Source organism: Heteronotia binoei, chromosome 15, assembly GCF_032191835.1.
Source record: "Heteronotia binoei isolate CCM8104 ecotype False Entrance Well chromosome 15, APGP_CSIRO_Hbin_v1, whole genome shotgun sequence".
Classification (NCBI taxonomy): domain Eukaryota; kingdom Metazoa; phylum Chordata; class Lepidosauria; order Squamata; family Gekkonidae; genus Heteronotia; species Heteronotia binoei.
Window position 1 is genome coordinate 41862071 of NC_083237.1, and position 22573 is coordinate 41884643.

General features: G+C 42.5%; 1 protein-coding gene across 1 annotated transcript; it reads left to right on the forward strand.

Moving 5' to 3' along the window:
- The first annotated feature begins 11281 nt into the window (after positions 1-11281).
- On the forward strand, positions 11282-12252 carry LOC132583874 (olfactory receptor 10C1-like). The gene has a single exon (XM_060255594.1). The coding sequence runs from the start codon at positions 11285-11287 to the stop codon at positions 12221-12223; it is 939 nt and encodes a 312-aa protein (XP_060111577.1). The 5' UTR covers positions 11282-11284; the 3' UTR covers positions 12224-12252.
- The last annotated feature ends 10321 nt before the right edge of the window (positions 12253-22573 follow it).

Here is a 22573-nt window from a genome sequence, read left to right on the forward strand (position 1 = left end):
GGATCCTTACTATATATATAGCATCTTGCTCAAGACGAGATATCTATAGTGCGATTCATATGTTGTGTCAGAAGTGTGCATGCTTTTTTTATGAAAGATTGGACTGCAGCAAAAAGGGTATTAAGGTATCTAAAAGGTACTGCTGCAAGCAAATTAGTGTTAGGCACTACCTCAACACAACAAATAACAGCTTACAGTGATTCAAGCTAGGGAGATAGAAAGGATGGAAGGTCCACAACAGGCTATGCTGTGTATGTGCATGGGGCTCTTGCGTTGTGGAAATCTTTGAAACAAATACACGTTTCAACCAGTACTTGTGAAGCAGAGTATCCTGCATTAAGTGATTGTGGTGTTCAGCTGGAATGGTTATATCAGCTACTAATAGACCTAAACATGCAATGTAACTTACCTATGTGTGTATTTTGTGACAATACTGCTGCTCAACAGTTGGCAAATGCAGAAGGTGTCAAAACAAGAAGTAGACACATTAACATTCATTATCAGAATGTCAGGGAGATTGTACATAGACGTTTGATCATGTTACCGTACTGTTCTTCTGATGTTAACATAGCAGACATGTTCACTAAATGTTTGAGTATGGACAAATTTGTAACTCTGAATTCAAAGACTAGGACTCACCACCTGAGTCTTAGGGGGAGTGTCAGCATATGCTTGTTGCTTAGTAAGATATCAGGCTGATCTATGACAGTTCCTGACAGCTTCACTTATCTGGTTTATACCAGTTCTGTCCAGACTATTGTGCCTATGCAAGATGACTCAGCACTAAGTGCTGATTGGTGCTTCTGTATTGCTATATGTATATAACTGTGAATAGGTTGTACAGTTCATCTCTGCTCTCAATTGTTTTGTCTGGCGAAGCACTTTGTCAGTGTATACCAGCATAACTGTATATTTGTAAATAAATGTAAATAGTTAGCATGTCAGTGTGCAACTGTTGCTGTCTATTATTAAGCCTCACAACTCCAGAGCATACCAGCACATACGCCAACAGTCTGTGGATGCATTACTGCACAATTCATTGATGGTGGAGCACAAGTCAATTTCCAATATCAAATAGAATGGATACAGTTTTTTATCTAATATGTTGTATGTGGACTGCTGTGTCATGTTTAAAGATTGCATTAGACCAATCTGAATTAGTATCTCTTTACATGACCTATAAATCATATGAAAACATTTCTCATAGTGCAATTCTAGATACAGTTAAAGCTTTCTAAATTTAGTTAAATCAATGGACTAAGAGTGGTGTAAATTGCACTGTTGTTTGCTTATTTATTTGTTACATTTATACACAAATAATTCTGCAGTTTCCCCTGCCCTATCCATTGCTCCAAAAAAAGAGGACAAAATATGAGCACCACCATTTTTTGTTGGTGAAAGCAATGCCAGAACAAGACAGGAGAGACCGAAAAGTAAGGAGGTTGAACTTTTGTTCATTCAAGAACAGTTTCAGGTTTTGGAGGACCCTCTCATTTTCTGTCTGTGCATCCTTCCCCTAACCTGCTCAGAAGTCCTCCCATTGCCCATGCTCATAGCCATCTGCACTGATTGCAGCCCTTTCCCAGATGGCACTGGACAGTGTGTGCAGCTGGATGCATGGATGACAAAGCACTCACAAGTGAGGTGGGATGGCAATAGTATGTTGAGGAGGTTGGTAGCAGTAGGGCTTGCCAGTAGTCCTGGGCCCTGGAAGTTGCCCCTCTAAAGGTATGCAGATGTTGGCCCTAAGTTCAGTCACAGATAAGTCTCTTGATTATGGCTGCCATCCCCCAGTTCTGGGCAGGGAATTCCCTGGTTTCAGGACTTCCCTATACCATGAACTGACTGGTCATTGTGTCAAGGATGTTGCATGGGGGCACTTTGGTTTTTCAGTTCCCAGTGGTGCTTCCACAGATATGTTTGCTATATGAGTTCTATGAAGAAAATAACCTGTTCTGAAATTAACAAGGGATATTATTATTGTTGTTGTTTTTGTTGTTATTTTATTCTTTAAGTTTTATTAGTTTACAAAAAAGAAAGAAAAAAAAGTAACAAAAATGGAGAATACACTTAAAGCTCTCACTATATTATACAACTAATACGTTAATAATCATTCACCCCAATATTGATTACATTTACCATAGAACTGGCTTTGTTCTCACTTATAAATCAAGTTCTCACTTATAAATTCATTCATATCACATAGTCCACTTATCCATAGCTTCCTGCTTAGATTAAATCAAGTTCTCACTTATAAATTCATTCATATCACATAGTCCACTTATCCATAGCTTCCTGCTTAGATTCTTCTTTCAATAAACGCCTTAAAATGTCAGTCTCCACTGTGTCTAGTATCGTCTCTGTGAGTTCTTCCATGGTTAGTAAATTTCTTTTTTTCCAATGCTTAGCAAAAGCTATTCTTGCAGCAGTTACCATATGTATAATTACATATTCATTTTTTCTCTATTTTTGAGGCATAATATTTAGCAAAAAAAAAAAAGTTCTGGCTTAAAAGGTATAGAGATTTTTGTATTAGCTCTTGTACCTTTGCCCAATAATGCTTAACCCTTTTACATGATCACCAGACATGATACCTGCTTGGTTTTCACACTTCCAGCACATGTTAGATTTCTTTGGGTATATTTTGACTATTCTATCTAGTGTCATGTACTAATGGTAGAACATTTTATATAGATTTTCTTTGAAAGATACAGACTTCATAATTTTGACATTGGTTTTCCACAGTTGGAGCCACTGCTCTAAATCCAATATTTTGTGCCCATTCTACCATCACTTCTTTCACTACTTCATCCTCCATTCTCCACTGAAGTAAAAAATTGTACATTTTTAAAAATTAGCTTGTCATCAGCCTCTGATAAAAGTTTATCAAATAAACCCAATACTTTGTTTTTATTAAACCTTGATTTTAGTTGTAGATTCAGCCACCAACTGAGACTATATTTTGCCTTGCCAATTCACTATTTGTTTTCAAGATTCCATTCTTGGTCAGAAGGTCCTCATATCTCAGAATTTTATCAGAGCTTAATAAATGTGGCTGGATAAGTTTGGTGTAGTGGTTAAGTGGGTGGACTCTTATCTGGGAGAACTGAGTTTGATTCCTCACTCCTCCACTTGCAGCTGCTGGAATAGGTTACCCATAGCTCTCACAGCATTTGTCTTTGAAAGAGCAGCTTCTGTGAGAGCTCTCTGCAAGAGTTATGGAGGCTACATCGGGGATGACAGAGTTTGGGAAGAGGAGGGAATTCAGCTGTGAGTCTGTCTCCAAAGCTGCCATTTAAAGGTCCATATCTCTGTAATTGAAAGTTCAGCTGTAACTCTGGGAGAACTCCAGACCCTGCATTGGGAAATATACTCAGCCAGCCTATGTTACTAGAGTTCAATGAAAAGAACCTGTACTAGAACCATATTTCAACAGCCAGGATTCAAAAAAAAAAGAGGTGGGGCTAGAGATTAAACTCCAGAGGCCCAAGTTGAACTAGGAGGCCATGGAGTGAGTAAATCCCTTTTCTTTCCTTCACATAATGTTTGGGTTGAGTCTGAGCTGTAGGAAAAAGCCCAGAGGTATCTTTATCTGGGGGTCAATGGTAGCTCTTGACAGCTTGCATGGTGCAACCATCACAAGTCTATAGAAACATACTGTTGAGCACAGGCCACTCTGCTTGCAATAAAGTACGTGGACATAAGGGTTAAATTTGTTTAGGGATTGCATGATAAATCCTTTTCATCAAATTAACAGTGTACAGCCTGACATGCATTTACACTGACCCCAAGATCATATTTTAGGAGCTAAGCCTGTCTTAAGAAATTTAAAATCAAGGCGAGGATTTCTCCCTTTTTCTTTCTTTTTCTCCCCAGATTATCTGGACCAATTTATTTATTTACCCTAAATTTTTATCCTGCCTTCTCCGCAAGTGGACTCAGGGTGGCTAACAGCATTTAAATTTACAATTTAAAATCAATAAAATGCAAATACAATTTTAAAACCAAGAGCCACACATATGTGTGAAAGAGCCATAAATGACTCCCAAGACACAGATTGGCCACCCCTGTCCTATAGCATATGTGACCTGATCTAACAGCTTAGTCTAGTCTGATCTCATCAGATCTCAGAAGTTAAGAAGGGTCAGCCCTGGTTACTATATGGATTGGAGGAAACCACCAAAGAAGTCCAGGGTTGCTACACAGAGGCAGGCAATGGCAAACTACATCTGTTTGTCTTTTGCCTTGAAAACCCCAACAGAGTTACCATAAGTCAACTGTGACACAATGGCAAAGAAAAGGCACACCAACACCTCATATATGATTTTCTGAACATTAAAAATAAAACAAATTGTAGTCTATTCTGCAGTCAAGAGGTGCAGAAAAGTGCCTGAAAATACATGGTATGTTGCAATTGGAATTTGATGAACTGCAAGCAGCACAATGCTCATTAAATGGGACTTTCCTGCCTTACCACTACTACTAAAAAAAATAATTGAGTCTCCCAAACTGTCTCAAGCAATGTTCATGGTATACTGAATGGTTAATTCCTTTTCTTTAATATGGTTATCAGAATGTAGAAATGTTACTAACTCTGAATTGAGCTCTGCACATCAAAGTAGTAGAACCCCACTTCCCTTCTCGCTTCTACTAACAAATGCAGGAATGTGCTCTTTGAAGTTCGAGCCTCCGGAGACAGGCTCGCAAGCTAGCATGTCCCAGTCATAAAAGACATAAGGGAGTAACTGCCGTGTGAATTTTCACACATGAAGACTAGAATGTTTTGAGAATGTAGCTTTGTTTATAGAATCATTGATGTGCCATCTTTAAGTATGCCTTTCACTGCTAGTATGTATCAGTTCCAATACCTCGCTTGGATGAGTTACTTGGATTATCAATAAACTTAAATTTGTTTCATTAAATCAAAGACTGGTTACTTTGGAATCTCATGAACTCCCTTGCTTGACAAATTGTTAGTTCTGAGGAATGAGGAGACTTAAAGTGTCAGTTGCTAGAAGCACGCATTAGTCATCAGACAGCCAGTTCGGTGTAGTGGTTAAGTGTGCAGACTCTTATCTGGGAGAACCGGGTTTGATCCCCCACTCTTCTTCTTGCAGCTGCTGAAATGGCCTTGGGTCAGCCACAAGTTCTCTCAGGGCTGTTCTGCTCAAGGACAGTTCTGGGAGAGCTCTCTTGGCTCCACATACCTCACAGGGTGTCTGTTGTGGGGAGGGGAAAGGCGATTGTTAGTCTCTTTGAGATTCCCTAGGGTAGCAAAGGGTAGGGGATAAATCCAATCTCTTCTCTTCTTCTCATCAAATAACAGTGGTGGGATGCAAGCTGTTGACTCCAGATTTCAAAGTCAAACTTGTGGTTGAAATGGAAGCTGTTCACATCACAGAACCGACCTTGCAATTTCTGATCCATTTAAATATGTTTATCCACCTAGTGAAAACAAGCTTTCTCCCTTTCTTAAAATGCCCTCCTGAACAATTCCATTTAACACATTCTGGGGAATGATGATGATATTGGATTTATATCCCACCCTCCACTCCATATCTCAGAGTGGTTTACAATCTCATTTAGCTTCCTCTTCCACAGCAGACCCCTGTGAAGTGGGTGGGGCTGAGAGAACTCTTACAGAAGCTGCCCTTTCAAGGACAACTCTGTGAGAGCTATGGCTGACCTAAGGCCATTTCAGCAGCTGCAAGTAGAGAAGTGGGCAATCAAACCCAGTTCTCCCAGATAAGAGTCCACACACTTAACCACTGCACCAAACTGGCTGAGTGTAATGAGATGAGTGTGGGTCTGTGAGAGCCCTCCTGACCCCATCAAACACACCACAATAGAGCTCAGCTAAGGGCAGGTGTTGATATTACTCATTTGCAAGGTGGCATGCTTTGGCAGATACAGCTGCATTGGATGAAGGGAGATTTGACTCTTGAAAGCTTATGCCCCCCAAAAAATCTTGCTGGTCTCTGGGCTCCTGGCCTCCAATCCATCTCTTTACCCAATTATCCTCTTTACCCCCATTCCACACAGTTTTGTCCATGCAGATGCCATGGTCCCCAGAATAACTTTCTGTTTGTTTGTTTTGGTGATCGAAGGGAAGCCCAACCATCAGTAGGAAAGCTGGTTGGATTCAACCAACCATCTTTTCTTTGTTTGTTTTGCTATGGGTTGTAAAGTTGAAATGATAGTTTTTTGTGTCATAACATATACAATATGTTTCATGTTCACATGTATGGGATTTTTGAATAGCCCTGTCTGCCATTTTCCTTTTGGTATCTTTTACAGTTTAATTGTGAATGTTGTCTTGTAACAAGGGTGATATCCCCTTAGGTACTAATGATAGGCAGTTTCAGCTCTACTGACAAATCTTAGGCCATAAAAGACAGAGACAGAGATAGGGTCACTGAATCTCTCCACAGACATAAACACTGGCTCTGTTTAGTTCCAGCTGTATTAACCTTTTTAAAAAGATGATGAGGCTATGTCGTGTTTTTTCTCTGTAAATAATTTACATCTTTCATAGATGCAAAATAATATTGTAAAAGACATTCCATCTAAACCCTTGGTTTAAGCCTCCATTTGCAACAAAGAACGCCTTTCTTAGAAATATTTATTCACTATATATCAGGGAAGATTTCCTATTTCAGTAACATGAATGTAGTGATCTCCTCACCTGGCCCCACAGGTTTATGCTTTCTTCAAAAGACAGAAGAATTAAGAGGAAAGGTAAAAACTTCTAATTAATTTTCATACTTAATTTGGAGGGCTTGTACTGCATTTGCCTTCCTTGTATTCGAAACTGTAATTTGTGGTGTTGTTAAGGGAATGAAATTTTCTCTTCCAAAAGTTGCTTTGTTTTCTCCATTTGTTGGCTTTCCTTGTTTTCTTCATTGTTTCTCCATACTTTCTTAATCTGGTTCAAATATAATCTGAGAAGCACAAAGGAAAAAAAGGAAAAAGGAAAAAAACACAGGAGCTTCGTGGGGCAGAGGCTGTAGTAATGATTGAATTGGCTGAGATTGTGCATAATATTTGCTGGAAATGGCCCACTATGTGCAGTTCTTAATTAGATATCCTGATATTTTTGGTGGGACTCAGCTATTTTTTTAAATTGATATTCCCCCATTTTATTTCTTATTGTTGCTTCTGTCTCATACAGCTTTTGTCCATGTATTCACTGCCGCAAGAGGTGGTGGCAGCTACAAGCACAACCAACTTAAAGAGGGGATTGGATAAAAATATGGAGCAGAGGTCCATCAGTGGCTATTAGCCTCAGTGTATGTGTATATATATATATATATATATATATATATATATATATATATATATATATATATATATGTGTGTGTGTGTGTGTGTGTGTGTGTGTGTGTATGTTCACACACACACACACGTATATTGGCCACTGTGTGACACAGAGTGTTGGACTGGATGGGCCATCGGCCTGATCCAACATGGCTTCTCTTATGTTCTTATGTACTTCACAAGTAGGCAGAGGCTGATTATACACTGGACAAAAGATCCAGTAATGCTGCACTTCTGAAAGTGACCATCTACATTACAATCCTCCTTTACTTCTGTCTTGCTCCGGTGTTTTGACTGTCATTTACATTTAAAACCCTGAATTGGCTCTGAAAACATTTTCGCCACTGAGTTGCAGCTGACTTTCCAAGACTACTGTTGAATGAGGGTTTTCCAGGAAGCTTTGGATCTAAGGCCATAAATGTAAATGTTTTACTTCTGATTGGCACATTGTTTAGTTAAAAACAGCAGATGTCCTTTTGAACATCACTTGCTACTGGTGTTGGTACCTATGATTTTTCTCAGACCTATAGATCAGCTATAACAATCTGATTTGTATTAATAAAATTGTTATAAGTAGTTATAAGTAGAAGTGCATATGGCTATAGTAGAAGATAATATACGATAGAGTGGTTAGGCAAAGTAGTTCCTTTTAAAAGAAAGCATTTGTTTTGACTCTCATCCTGGCTATAGAAATTGCAAGCACATTCCACAGGACCATAAAGATGATATATTTCCTGGGAAACAGGGCAATAAACTCTTTTCTCAAGAAAGAACAAAGGAACTCTTAAACTTGCCCCCCTTCCCCTCTCCATGGCTTCAAGCAACTTTTAAGTTTGGCATGCATATCCTGCAGAAACTTATATAAATTAATGACAAGAAATGCAGTTAAGCAAGCCAGTGTGGAGGGGAAGTCCAGGAGCAAAATTTTGAGTGTAGATGAAAAAATATACTCTGGATTTCTAGAAGGCTCAGAAAATCTCCGGATTTTAGTGCTCAGAAAATCAGACCTAAACATGAATGTAGAATCAACCAGAGAGGACCCTTCTGCCTTTTTATCAGCAGAAAAGCTGGTTAGATACAACCCACTGAGGCAGATGTGGTGTTACAAGAAATACATAGAAAAGCCTAGATGCTAACTCCAGACAAGGAATTTCTGGTTGTCCTTTTGGTGCTGGAAAGTGCCATCATGTCACAGCCAATTTATGGCAACCACATAGGGTTTTCAGTGTAAGAGACTTCAGAGGTGGTTTGCCATTGCCTACTTCTGCATAGTAACTTCCTTAGTGGTCTCCATCCAAGTACTAACCAGAACCATCCAAGTATTAACCAGGACCAAACCTGCTTAGGTCCCAGAATCTGATAAGGCTAGTCTGGGTTATCAAAAGTCAGGGCTGGTTAGCCTTTAGTGCCCCCCCCCCTTTAAATGTTAAAAACATATATTTAAAATTCACACACTTAAATAAGTTAGGAGATTCAGTTTAGGCAAAATATACCAAACTGACTAGAAGCTTAGTTTGTTTTGCTTTTGCTTCTTCTCTTTCTAGATTGAGTTGCTCTCCTCAGATCTAACACAGCATCTGACGCTTGTTTTGAATACACTGTAATCCACATTTCATTTAAACTGATTTTATGGCTTTTTACCTAATAAGGGATGTGTGAACCTGGATCCAGAATTCCTGATATATTTTATCTAAGAAGAAATACACACATTTTGCTTCAGGCTGAGTCCAATTTTATTGGAGGTTACATAGGACCTAATTCCATAGAATCTTGTCGGGATTTGTGGTATTTTGGTCTTTTTTTTCCTCTTGAAATTCTGAGGTTAACTTGATGTGAACCTACTTCACTTTCATTTAATATAACTTTTTAATGACAATGCTAGTTGGAGAGCTTGATATAGTGCATAGGTATGGAAGGAGTCTAGTGCACAACAGTTCCCCATACGAACCCCAGAGAGCGCTGAGGTCAGTTGGGAAGAACTTGCTAACTATCCTCGGGCTGAGAGAGGTAAAGCTTCAGAGCACCCGTGATCGGGCTTTCTCTGTTATGGCTCCACGCCTATGGAACCAGCTTCCAGAGGATATGCGGGCCCTGCGGGAATTTGAACAGTTCCGCAGGGCCTGCAAGACCACCCTTTTTCGATTGGCCTTCACCGACTAAGGGGGAAACTGCTATGAAATCTGTATAAAATAGCACCAGTATATTAATTTTATTAATTTTATTGATTTTAGAGTTTTAGTAGAATTTTAATTAATGTGTTAATTAGTTTTGTTTAAATACCTTGTAAAACTAATGTATTGATTGTGTTGTTAGCTGCCCTGAGCCTGCTTCAGCGGGGAGGGCGGGATATAAATAAAAATTGAAATGAAATGAAATGCTTGAAGTTGTGACTTAGGAATCCTGGAATGAAATTCCTGCTCTATAATGAAGACTGCTCATTGGCCATGTATAAATCACTTACCTGTTCGATCTACTTGACTTACATGATGGTTATGAGGATAAAATAACATTTGAACTTATAGACAGGATGAAAATGTATAGATAGACAAATGTAGGTTTTTATCCAGCCAGCTTTTGTGCCAGTGACAAAGAAAGATGAGGTGCCCTTTAACATTCAAAAAGGCTGTGTGAGAGGAACCGGTTAGGGTCAGCTTCGGAGGGCAAAAAAAATATATTAATTTGGTTGTTATTAAAACAAATCAGTTGGCAGGTAGTGGGTTAAATGAATAATCAATCTCTCATCACCAGAAGTATTGTCAGGCTGAAGTACTACTAAAATTGTAAACTGGCAGAAGATATATAAACACTTTGAACAGGCAGGCTGAATTGTTATAAACAGTATAAATATAAACAGGCAGGCAGTGCCTATTTGGCACTAGGAACACTAGGCAGAGATGAAATAGATAACCCTATGCTCAGACTTCATTATATCATAAAAAATAATAAAAGCCCACACACTCTTTGCCATTCACATTGGGGACTCCTGACTTGTGCCAGATCGATATTCCCTCAGACTCACACACTAGCATTCAGGATTCACACCTTTTGGGTGCTTTTCTAGCCCCTCAATCCTATGTGTCCCACTCTAGCTAGATTTCTAGTCTGACTCTTGGAAATCCTTCCTAGCCACAAGAATCCAGTCACAGTATTTGTTTGTTAGAGTGTTGTCATTTAGACCAGGAGTCTGCCCTGATGTGCTGACAGATCTCCTCACAGAAGGTGCCTGGTTTTGCCCCTTTCTGCTCAATAACTCTCTCACAGACAGAAACCTGTCTCCCAAGGAACTCAGCCCACAGGCTGTCTCAGCTCCTTTCCAGTAGTTTTTTCCCCACAACTGACCAGCTTCAGTACTCTGACTGAACTCTTCAGCTCTCAGACTGAATTTCACAGTTCCCAGACTGAACTGAACTGTTCCAAAACTCATACTTCCCCCAGAGGCATTTTTTTCTGCTGTCAGCCTCTTGAATTTCAATACAGTCTCATAACCTTGGTTACAGCCCAACCAATCACTGCAAGCTATCTCCAGTTAACAGGCTAGCTGCCTGAGTCCATTACACTATGCTTGGGATCATGGGACATGAATGGACAAAAGCCATTTAAGATGGAGACTGCAATAAGAAGAAGAATGGGACAAGATTTAGTGAATAAAGTTAGCTAAATACCACTATTAGATAGCAGAATAAAAACTATGGAACCAATACACCTCTTATACTACCCATAAAGGTCCTTGAATTAGAGGAAGTCTCCACTATTAGTGGAACCAAAGCCTTGGATCCAGCTCATGACCTTTTGCATTCTAATGTTTGATAGTTTTTGTAAATGATGCATTCTGTAACTGATTATATGTGTCACTAAGTGCTTGAAATTATAGAACATGAACTTGATAAATGAATGTATCCATGCATTTGGGACTCAATATTAATAATTTCTTTTTCAATTTCCCAGGAGGTAATGATGAGAGAAAGCCATGGAAAATGAAACATCTGTGACTGAATTTATTATACTGGGTTTCTTGACACTCCCAGAGTTGAAACTTCTACTGTTTGTGGCATTTTCTTGCCTGTATTTCCTTACAGTACTTGGCAACATCATCATTATTGCCATAATTACTGTTGATGGTGCCTTACAGACTCCCATGTATTTCTTCCTAAGGAACTTATCCTTCTTGGAATTATGCTTCACTTCAGTCACCATACCCAACATGCTAGTGAATCTGCTCTTGGAAGAAACCAAAATCTCTTTTGTTGGGTGTGCAACACAGCTCTATTTCTTTTTACTGCTTGGTGTCACAGAATGTCTTCTCCTCACTGTCATGTCCTATGACCGCTATGTGGCCATCTGCATCCCACTAAGATACACAGCCATCATGAACAAGAGGATTTGCATCCAGTTCTCTGCTGCATGTTGGTTTGTTGGATTGTTGGTGGCAGCAGGACACACAGCTGTTATCTTCTCTCTTTCCTTTTGTGGACCCAACATTATTAACCATTTCTTCTGTGATATTCAGCCTTTGCTCATGCTTGTTTGTGGGGACACTTATTGGAATGAAGTCCAAGTCATTGCTGTCGCTGGTGTGGTGCTGATGTTGCCCTTCATTCTTGTTCTCATTTCTTACATCCGTATCATCACTACCATTCTGAAGATGAGTTCAGCCAAAAGCAGGAGCAAGGCTTTCTCCACGTGCTCATCTCACCTCATTGTAGTATCCCTGTACTATGGCACAGCAGTCTTTATGTACACAAGGCCTAAGGCCAGTTACTCTTTGGATAAAGACAAATGGTTCACTCTGTTATATTGCGTTGTTACTCCACTAGTGAACCCTATCATATATAGTCTGAGGAACAAGGAGGTGAAGGGAGCACTATGGAAATTGGGTGACAAAATGTTTCAGAGGCTAGAAAGATAAAAGATCCACTCCAAAGATCTGTGGGTGGTACATTATGTTGTGGATTAATATGAGTATTCATTAATGTGTTTGTGTATGTGTGTGTTGCAGTTCAATTAATTAAAATCAATTTCACCTTATCATAGATTACAAAAGAGATGCAAAATCCAACACTTCATATTCAGTGCAGCTTATATAAACTCATATAAATGTATGCATGGTGGCATATGGAATCAGAGTGATATCACATGATTCCATAGTCTTACGAGTGGAACATTTGCTAGCATATTAAACATTTTGCATGTGTTGCTTCTATTATTCTGGAAGATCAGGTTTGTTCTTACTCTGGAAGGCAAAGGATATTCTCTGGGAAAAAAGGGAGATATTATTGCCTTTCTGGGAGCCAGTGTGGTGTAGTAGCTAGGAACTGAATTATGACTGGAGACACCCAAGTTCAAATTACCACATAGCCAAAAAGCCAGGCATTTTCTCCCAGTGCCTCTTGGTAAGGATATAATAGAAAGGAGAAACATGTATGGCATTCTGAGTTCTTGGTAGTAACAGTGGGATTAAAATGTAGCAAAAAGCAACTGTGAACAGCATTTGAGTTCAAACAAATGTACCCTATTTGCTTTGAACAGAAGATAACTCCCTTAGAAAAAAGAAGTGGCTATACATAAAAAGTATACCTGGAACTGAAGATGACCCTCCCCCAAAGAGACAAGCCAGCTAGCTACAGGTATCATCCTCCAACTAACCTCTATCTTTCCAGCCTCACCCATACCCCAAGTTACAAGTGGGCTTCATAGCCATAGCAACCATGACATCTGACATTGCCTCTGTGCCTCTCTACCAGTCCAATCAATTTGGAACCAGAAAGCATGAATGAAGGGAGTGCATGCCTTTTTTCCCCTCCATGATTTCTGGTAGTCAGGAAACAAGAAGAAAAAGATTGCACTGCCATAACTTCCAGCCTGTGTGAATGAACTGCCTATCCTCTTGTCTCTGTCTGTCCATCCCTCTTGTCTCTCTCAAGCACATTTCACTCCCCGGAGTTCTAATCAAGTGATGCACAGAGAGCTGTAATGTTCTGATGAGATGGCTTGGCTGGAGTTGTCAAAACATGATGCTGCAAGTAGCTCATTGCTCCAAAAAGCTCTAATATTTATAACAGTTTAAATGTGCTGTCCCCCTCCTTATTTAACTTCTATATCAATGATTTGGCGTCGCATATAAATAAACCTTTATGCTGATGATGCTATTTTACTTTCAAGGACTCCCTTAGGCCTCAGAAGAGCCTTGAAAGTTTTCGCTCAATATTGCCTGGAAAACAATCTAGAGGTAAATTATGCTAAAACCAAAGCAGTGGCCTTTGGCAAAAAGACACCCAGATCACACCATTGGTACTTAAATTCTATTCCCATTGAACAAGTTTCATGCTTTAAGTACCTGGGGGTCATGTTTCAAGCGAATGGAAGAACCACCAATATAAATATGATTACCTCAAATGTGAAAAGGATTGCGGGGGCTTTAATATTTAATGAAGACCAACAGATCTGAGGGGAGGCGTTAGATCACGCCCACCAATATGTGACTAGTGATGGGCTAGCAGTGATCCAGCTCAGGGGGCAAAGCTCTCCTCCACCACTCATGGCTTCTAGGCCACAAAAGAGCTGTAAGGAAATACTATAGCCCCATGTTCCTAACTGACAGGTACCTTTGCCTCAAGTAGTACGTGTATTGGCATGCGTGACCGAGACCTGGGTGCGTGACGGGGAGACTGTAGCTCTCTCCCAGATGGCGCCCCCAGGATACTCGGTCTTTCACCAGTCACGGATTAGCGAGCGGGAAGGAGGGGTGGCTCTATTCATATGAGAGGCTTACTCCTTCCGGGCTCTCCCGGCCCTGAAGATTGAGGGCATTGAATGTGCCGGTCTGGCGTGGGACGTTGGGGAGGGGTTGGCGATCTGGCTGGTGTACCGACCACCTAACGCACCGGCTAGCGCCTTACTGTCCCTACTGGAGGCCGCAGCAGGCTGGGCATTGGAGTAATCGAGGCTCTTGATCCTCGGTGACTTCAATGTCCATGCCGATGACGCGACCTCCAGTCAGGCAATGGACCTGGTGTCATCCATGGCGACACTAGGACTCTCCCAAATTGTTACAACACCCACCCACCAGGCGGGGCACATGTTAGACTTGATCTTCACGGCGGGAGTTTTAGTGGACGATGTTACTGCTGAAGCAGTGCCATGGTCGGACCACTATGCCCTCAAGGCTCATGTGGATGTCCCACCCCAAGCCCGTTTAGGCGGCGAGCGTATTTTAGCTTGCCCGCGGAGCCAGATGGATCCGGAACGGTTCCTGATGGCTCTACGGGATCCCTGGCGGTTCCTTGGATGACTTGGTAGAGTCTTGGAATGATAGGCTCTCCCGGGCCATCGACGAGATCGCACCTAGGCGCCCTCTGCGCCCCTGCCAAAAGTCGGCACCCTGGTATAACCAGGAGTTGCGGCAATTAAAGTGTGGACTCAGACGGCTAGAGAGGCAATGGCGGCATACTCGAGACGAAGCGATCAGAACATCTTATAGAGAAGTAATGAAGTCCTATGAGATGGCAGTCAAGGCCACAAAGAAAACATACTTTACGGCTAAGATTGCATCTGCAACTTCGCGCCTGGCACAACTGTTTAGTACAATTCAGACCCTTATAACTCTGCCACAAGGCAGACCAAATTCTAAAGAATTGGAGATTGGCTGTGAGGCTTTTGCGAACTTTTTTGCAGATAAGGTCGCATCGCTCCGCCACGACTTTCCCGCCATATTGGAGACAGTATGTGAACCTGAGGCTCCGTGCCGGTCTTCAGAGTGTGTCCTGGATGGTTTCAGTGCTCTCAGTCTGGAGGAAGTTGACAGGATCCTCGCATCTGCTCGCCCTACAATTTGTAATCTGGACCCCTGCCCCTCCTGGCTTATTAAAGCTTGCCAGAGGGAGCTTAGATATCCTGTATGGGATATCATAAACAGATCCCTGATGGAAGGGCATTTTCCAGCACCTCTGAAAGAGGCTGTGGTCCGCCCTCTATTGAAGAAACCAACGTTAGATCCTGCCGAATTGATACACTATCGACCGGTTTCGAATGTACCCTTTTTGGGTAAACTCATTGAGAGGGCAGTGGCATTGCAGTTGCAGAGCTTTCTGGAGGATGCTTCCGTTCTTGACCCCCATCAGTCCGGTTTCCCTCCGGGTCATGGGACGGAGATGGTGCTGGTCACTCTGATGGATGACCTCCAGCGGCATCTGGATCGAGGCGGCTCGGTGGTGCTGGTGTTGTTGGACCTATCGGCAGCGTTCAATACAGTCGACCACCGGCTGCTGACCCGTTGTCTCGCCGACGTGGGGATTCAGGGGTTGGCCTTACAGTGTTTCTCCTCGTTCCTTGATGGTCGGGGACAAAGGGTGGCAATTGGGGGTGAGCTGTCCCAGAGGCACACACTGGGGTGCCTCAGGGGGCAGTTCTTTCCCCAATGCTGTTTAATATTTACATGCGCCCTCTTGCCCAGATTGCTCGGAGGCATGGGCTGGGTTGTCACCAGTATGTTGATGACACCCAGCTCTATCTACTCATGGACGGCCGGCCTGACTGTGTCCCAGAAAACCTGGGCTGGGCATTACAAGCCGTGGCTAGATGGCTCAGGCTGAGTAGGCTGAAACTAAATCCAGCGAAGACAGAGGTCCTTTGCTTGGGTCGCCGTGGTCTGGGCGGGGGAATTCCCCTTCCAGCCCTTGACGGTGTGCCACTGACAATGGCACACTGGGTCAGGAGCTTGGGGGTACTACTTGAGCCTGCCTTAACTATGGAGGCCCAGGTAGCAGCCACTGCTAAGTCCGCTTTTTTTCATCTTAGGCGGGCGAGGCAGTTGGCTCCCTTCCTAGAGCAGGACAATCTAGCAACAGTGATCCATGCAACGGTCACCTCAAGGTTGGATTACTGTAATGCCCTCTACATGGGGCTGCCCCTGTGCCGAACCCGGAAGTTGCAGCTAGTGCAGAACGCCGCTGCCCGGCTGCTATTAGGGCTCCCTAGACGGGAGCACATTCAGTCGGGCCTCCAGGGACTGCACTGGCTGCCGATAATATACCGAGTCTGGTACAAGGTGCTGGTTATTACCTTTAAAGCCCTATATGGTCTAGGACCTGCCTATCTTAGGGACCGTCTCTTCCCATATGTTCCCCAGAGAGTACTGTGATCAGGCTCCCAAAATCTGCTCGTAATCCCCAGACCAAAGGAGGCCTGGCTGAAGTCAACCAGAGACAGGGCCTTCTCCATAACAGCCCCTTGCTGGTGGAACCAGTTATCGGAAGAGGTCAGGGCCCTGTGGGATATTGGACAATTCCGCAGGGCCTGTAAGACAGTCCTCTTCCAGTTGGCCTATAACTGACCGGCACTAAAACTGAAACTAAAACTATGAAAACATCGAAGGAAGTTATAGATAGCACATTGTGGATTTATGTACTGATTTTAATGTTTTTAATGTTTTTTAATGTTTTAATGATGTAAACTGTTATTGTATTTAAAATTAGAATTTTATTGTTAGAACCCTCTGTGTTGTGAGCCGCCCTGAGCCCGCTTCGGTGGGGTAGGGCGGGATATAAATCAAATCAAATAAATAAATAAATATTGCAAAACCAAAGCCAAGACCCAATATGTCCCGATGAAATGCAAAAGGATAAGAACTCTGAAGCTTCCCACCAGTAGGACTGATGTGTTGAGGTGGCAATGAACCCCCAAACTCCCTGGGCACTCAGCCATTGCCAAATGCCCACAGATCTTTGGGAAGTTCTCTGGATGCTTGTTCACCCCAGAAACCAATGTGTGTCAAGCAATGTTAAACTTTTCTCTGATAGTATAATGTTAACTGAATGTATTTACAATGCTCCATAGATGTTACTAACCCTGAACTAAGGTGGGCACATCAAAGTAGAAAATAGCCGTCGCCTCTTTCGCTTTTACTAACAAATGCAGGAATTTGCTTTTTGAAGATAAACGCCTCCAGGGACAGGATCTCAGGCCTGGTCCCAGGAAAAGAAACCACAGGAGAGATAAGAAAGTTATCGTGTGAAGATTCACACGTGAATACAGCATTGTTTAGAATTTGTAGCTTTGTTTAGAGAACCTTTGATGTGCCATCTTTAAGTATGCTCTCTACTGTTACTGTATATCAGTTCCAATACCTAGCTCAATAGAAGCATATGGATTATCAATAAACCATACTTTGTTTCAACTCAAGGACTGGTTACTTTGAAATCTGCTTGCTTGACAGCGTGTGAAAAAACTTTTCCTGAAACTGAGATGATGTGTCCACAATGTCATTATTGGCTTCTGCAATATAGCATGCTGAAAAGCCATGATAGGAAGAATCTGTGAACCAGACACATAACCTGTTCAAAGCCTGAAAACTGCCAATTAATGACCCTGCCAATGGCTTGGTTATAGCACAAAAAAAGGACCTGTCTATTCTGAAACAAATTCCTCCACATAATAACTGCTGCAAAATAGGGGGATTAAAAAAAAAAAAGATTTTCTCTTAATATGTCTGACATGGCCCATTGTGGTGCCCAATGCCTGAAAGAGCAGCACCCTGAAAAATATATCCTGAAACCTAGACTGCCCAATGCATCATTATGACCCAGAAGGCTGCCTTCAGACACAATTGCCATAGGGACATCCTATTGAAATGTTTCAGAAAGGTGAGCAAAATCCATTGGTCCTCCCTGATGCCCTTTGTATCCCTGATATGGTGATGGGGAGTGTTAACTCCAGAAGTAGCCCAAGCAAGACATCAGATCTCAGAAGCTAAGCAGAGCTGACCCTAGAAAGTACTTGGATGGGAAATCTCCACCAGAGGCAGGCAATAGCAAGCCACCTCTCTGAATGTCCAAGCCCCTCTGGAGTTGCCAGAAGTCAACTATAACTTCCAGGCATGCACACATATACATGCATACATGCATACACACATATACATGCACACACACACACAATGCACACAAAAGGGGGGAAGGGGTGTGAAGTTCTGCAACATTTTTGACCATCAGAATACATTGAGAGACAGAAAAAAAAATGCCTTTGCTATGTCTTTCAGATGCATTCCTGAGAGTATGCTAACATTGAATAAAATGGGATTTCCTTCAGACTAGTCCTGCTGGGAAGTCTTGCTGTGTTCCCTTAAGCCTTCATTTCAGAGTTTTACAGGAGTGTTCTAATTAAAACTCCATAAATTGCTGAAAGAATTTGTGTTGCACTTCATGGAGGGTTACCAGGCTGTCCAGAATTAGAAAAGAACCCCACCTGAATATTAAAAAAGGAAAATGCATTGCTGGAAAATATTCTTTGGATTATTGTTAATTGGCAATCACAGATTCATTCAATTGGCATTCACCTCATCAAGCAGGTGGTTTTAATAGGTCTCATGGGGCTTTATTTAAGAAGAAGGTCTTTGCAAAGGGCCTAAGCTGAATCTCAGCTCCTCACTCAGGGACTTATTAAAATCATATCAGTAGCTATTGGTATTACTTCTCCCGAATTTACACTTGGTCAGGATTTAGCCCATTGCATGAGGTAACTGGAGATATAGTAGACCCTAAGGTCTTTCTCAGTGGGGTTTAAGTTAAACTAAGACCAATGTGTCTTTAATTATAACATTAAATGAGACATCATGGGATTTCCAGTGTGTGAAAGTAAACTTTCAGAGCCATATCCATAGTGGTGTAAACTGGCATTGTTCTGTTAATTTCTATACAGTAAACTATGTTTGCTTAAGATATGTGAAGTTCTAACACTCAAAGTGCATTTTTGAGCAAAGGCAAATGTGCTGATCCCTTGAATTCCCCTCTTACTACTATACTTGCTTTTTATCCCAGACAATCTTTCTCTGGTCCTGGACAAATAGTTAGAGAGAGCTAATCCAGTTGTAGAAACCATGTTGCATAAATATCCAGGGACCAATAGTCCAAGTGTGCACAATGAAAGCATACAAAATGCCAGACTGACTCTGGATATGGTTAACTGAACCTCATTCTCAGTGTCCTTTTGCATGGTGCACAGAATTGGCAGTTGGCCCGGGAGGGAGGGGGGGAGTCCTGTCCCTTCCCTTTAAACAGAAGGTTCATATGTGGAATGGGCAATTGAAGCTTTTCCTGGCATGGAGCTAAAAGCATCCATGGAAATTTCATTTATTTATTTACTATTTCTTTTACTTACACCCTGGCTCTTGCTTGGGTCACAGGGTCAGGGTGTCACAACACCAATAAAGCAATCTATAAGTAAAGATCAAAACATACGTACAAAAAAGGTAAATTGCAATCTGCAAAATGGCATCATAGCCTAGGAATCAGAATAAATACATATCCAGTTGATACCAAACAACCAGTGCTTCAAGCTGTTGTAAAACACATACACAATTGGGGCGGGGGCGGGGGGCAGGACTGGCAACACTGCCAATAGATGGTAAGAGACTGTCTTCAATGGAAAGCCTGATGGAACAGCTCCTTCTTACAGAGAGCCAGCATGGTATAGTGGTTAAGAGCAGCAGACTCTAACCTCCTAGAGAACTGGTTTCGATTCCTCAGTCCTCTTTATTTATTTATTTATCTATTTATTTATTTACTTTAAATTTCTATCCCACTCCCTCCGCAAGCGGACTCAGGGCAGTTAACAATATTCATATTTACAAGTTAAAACTAATAAACTATAATTACAATTTAAGACCATTATGTGGTGCTGTACCACTGCAATATAAGCGAGTTCTTCTTTTCTGATGGTGATCATGTGGTATTGCAGCTCTATAATGATGTGGGGCGGCAGGCCTCCCCCAGTTAGATATTAAAGGCCTGTTGGAACAGTTCAGTTTTGCAGGTCCTGTGGAAGGTAGAGAGATCCTGCAGGGCCCTCACAACCTCTGGGAGGGCATTCCACATTTCTGGTGCTGCCACAGAGAAGGCCCGTGTATAGCATAGCTTAGCCTCCTTTGATCCAGGAACGGACAATAGATTTTGTGTCCCTGAACGCAGTGCTCTCTGGGGAACATACAGAAAAAGGTGGTCCCATAGGTAGTCAGGGCCCTGACGATAAAGAGTTTTAAAGGTCAATACCAACACCTTGAAATGGACTCAGAACATAATAGGTAGCCAGTGCAGCTCTTTCAGCACTGGCTGAATGTGCTCTCAATGAGAGAGCCCCATTAATAGCCATGCCACAGCGTTCTACACTAGCTGTAGTTTCCGAGTCAGGGTCAAGGGTAGCCCCATGTAGAGAGTATTACAGTGATCTATTCTCGAGGTGACCGTAGCATGGATCACCATTGCTAAGTCATCGTGCTCCAAGAAAGGGGCCAACTGCCACACCCGCCGAAGATGAAAAAAGGTGAATCTGGTAGTGGCTGCTACCTGGGCCTCCATTGCAAGAGAGGACTCCAGGAGCATGCCTAAGCTCTTAAGAACATAAGAGAAGCCATGTTGGATCAGGCCAACGGCCCATTCATTCCAACACTCTGTGTCACAAGTGGCAAAAAAAATTATATATACACACACATTGTGGCTAATAGCCACTGATGGACCTGTGCTCCATATTTTTATCTAAACCCCTCTTGAAGGTGGCTATACTTGTGGCTGCCACCACCTCCTGTGGCAGTGAATTCCACATGTTAATCACCCTTTGGGTGAAGAAGTACTTCCTTTTATCCGTTTTAACCTGTCTGCTCAGCAATTTAATCGAATGCCCACGAGTTCTTGTATTGTGAGAAAGGGAGAAAAGTACTTCTTTCTCTACTTTCTCCATCCCATGCATTATCTTGTAAACCTCTATCATGTCACCCCGCAGTCGACGTTTCTCCAAGCTAAAGAGCCCCAAGCGTTTCAACCTTTCTTCATAGGGAAAGTGCTCCAGCCCTTTAATCATTCTAGCTGCCCTTTTCTGGACTTTTTGAGGTGCGGCGACCAGAACTGCACAGAGTACTCCAAATGAGACCGCACCATCGATTTATACAGGGGCATTATGATACTGGCTGATTTGTTTTCAATTCCCTTCCTAATAATTCCCAGCATGGCGTTGGCCTTTTTTATTGCAAACGCACACTGTCTTGACATTTTCAGTGAGTTATCTACCACGACCCCAAGATCTCTCTCTTGGTCAGTCTCTGCCAGTTCACACCCCATCAACTTGTATTTGTAGCTGGGATTCTTGGCCCCAATGTGCATTACTTTGCACTCGGCCACATTGAACCACATCTGCCACGTTGACGCCCACTCACCCAGCCTCAACAGATCCCTTTGGAGTTCCTCACAATCCTCTCTGGTTCTCACCACCCTGAACAATTTAGTGTCATCCGCAAACTTGGCCACTTCACTGCTCACTCCCAACTCTAAAACATTTATTAACAAGTTAAAGAGCATGGGATCCAGTACCGAGCCCTGCGGCACCCCACTGCTTACCGTCCTCCACTGCGAAGACTGCCCATTTATACTCACTCTCTGCTTCCTATTACTCAGCCAGTTTTTGATCTACAAGAGCACCTGTCCTTTTACTCCATGACTCTCAAGCTTTCTAAGGAGCCTTTGATGAGGAACTTTATCAAAAGCTTTCTGGAAGTCTTGACCTTAGGGGCCAGTATCAGCGGCACCCTGTCAAAAGCCGGCAAAGGAATCTCCCCCCTTGGACCACCCCGGCTCAGATAGAGAACCTCCGTCTTTGTCAGCTTCAGCTTCAACCGACTCAGCCTGAGCCAAGATGCTACAGCTTGAAGAGCCAGGTCTAGATTTTCCAGGGTACAGTTGGACTGGGCACCCATCAATAGATAGAGCTGGGTGTCGTCTGCATATTGGTGACAACTCAGCCTATACCTCCTGACAATCTGTACAAGGGGGTGCATATAGATGTTGAATAGCATTGTGGACAGAACCGCACCCTGTGGCACACCACATATAAGTGGGTGCCTTTGGGATGATTCCTCCCTTATCATCACCCTTTGTCCCCGACCTTAGAGAAAGGAGGCCAACCCTGTAAGGTGGATCCCTGAATCCCCACATCGGCAAGGCAGTTAGTCTGTAGCTGATTGTCAACTGTATCAAATGTGACTGATAGATCTAATAATAACAGCACCGCTGAGCCGTCCCGATCCAGATGTCGCATGAGGTCATCTATGAGGGTGACCAGAACTGTCTCCATCCCGTGACCTGGTTGAAAGCCAGACTGGAATGGATCCAGTGCGGAAGTGTCATCCAGGAATCCCTGTAGTTGAGTTGCCACTTCTCCCTCTATAACCTTATCCAAAAAGGGAAGGTTTGATACAGGCTGATAATTTTCCAATACGACC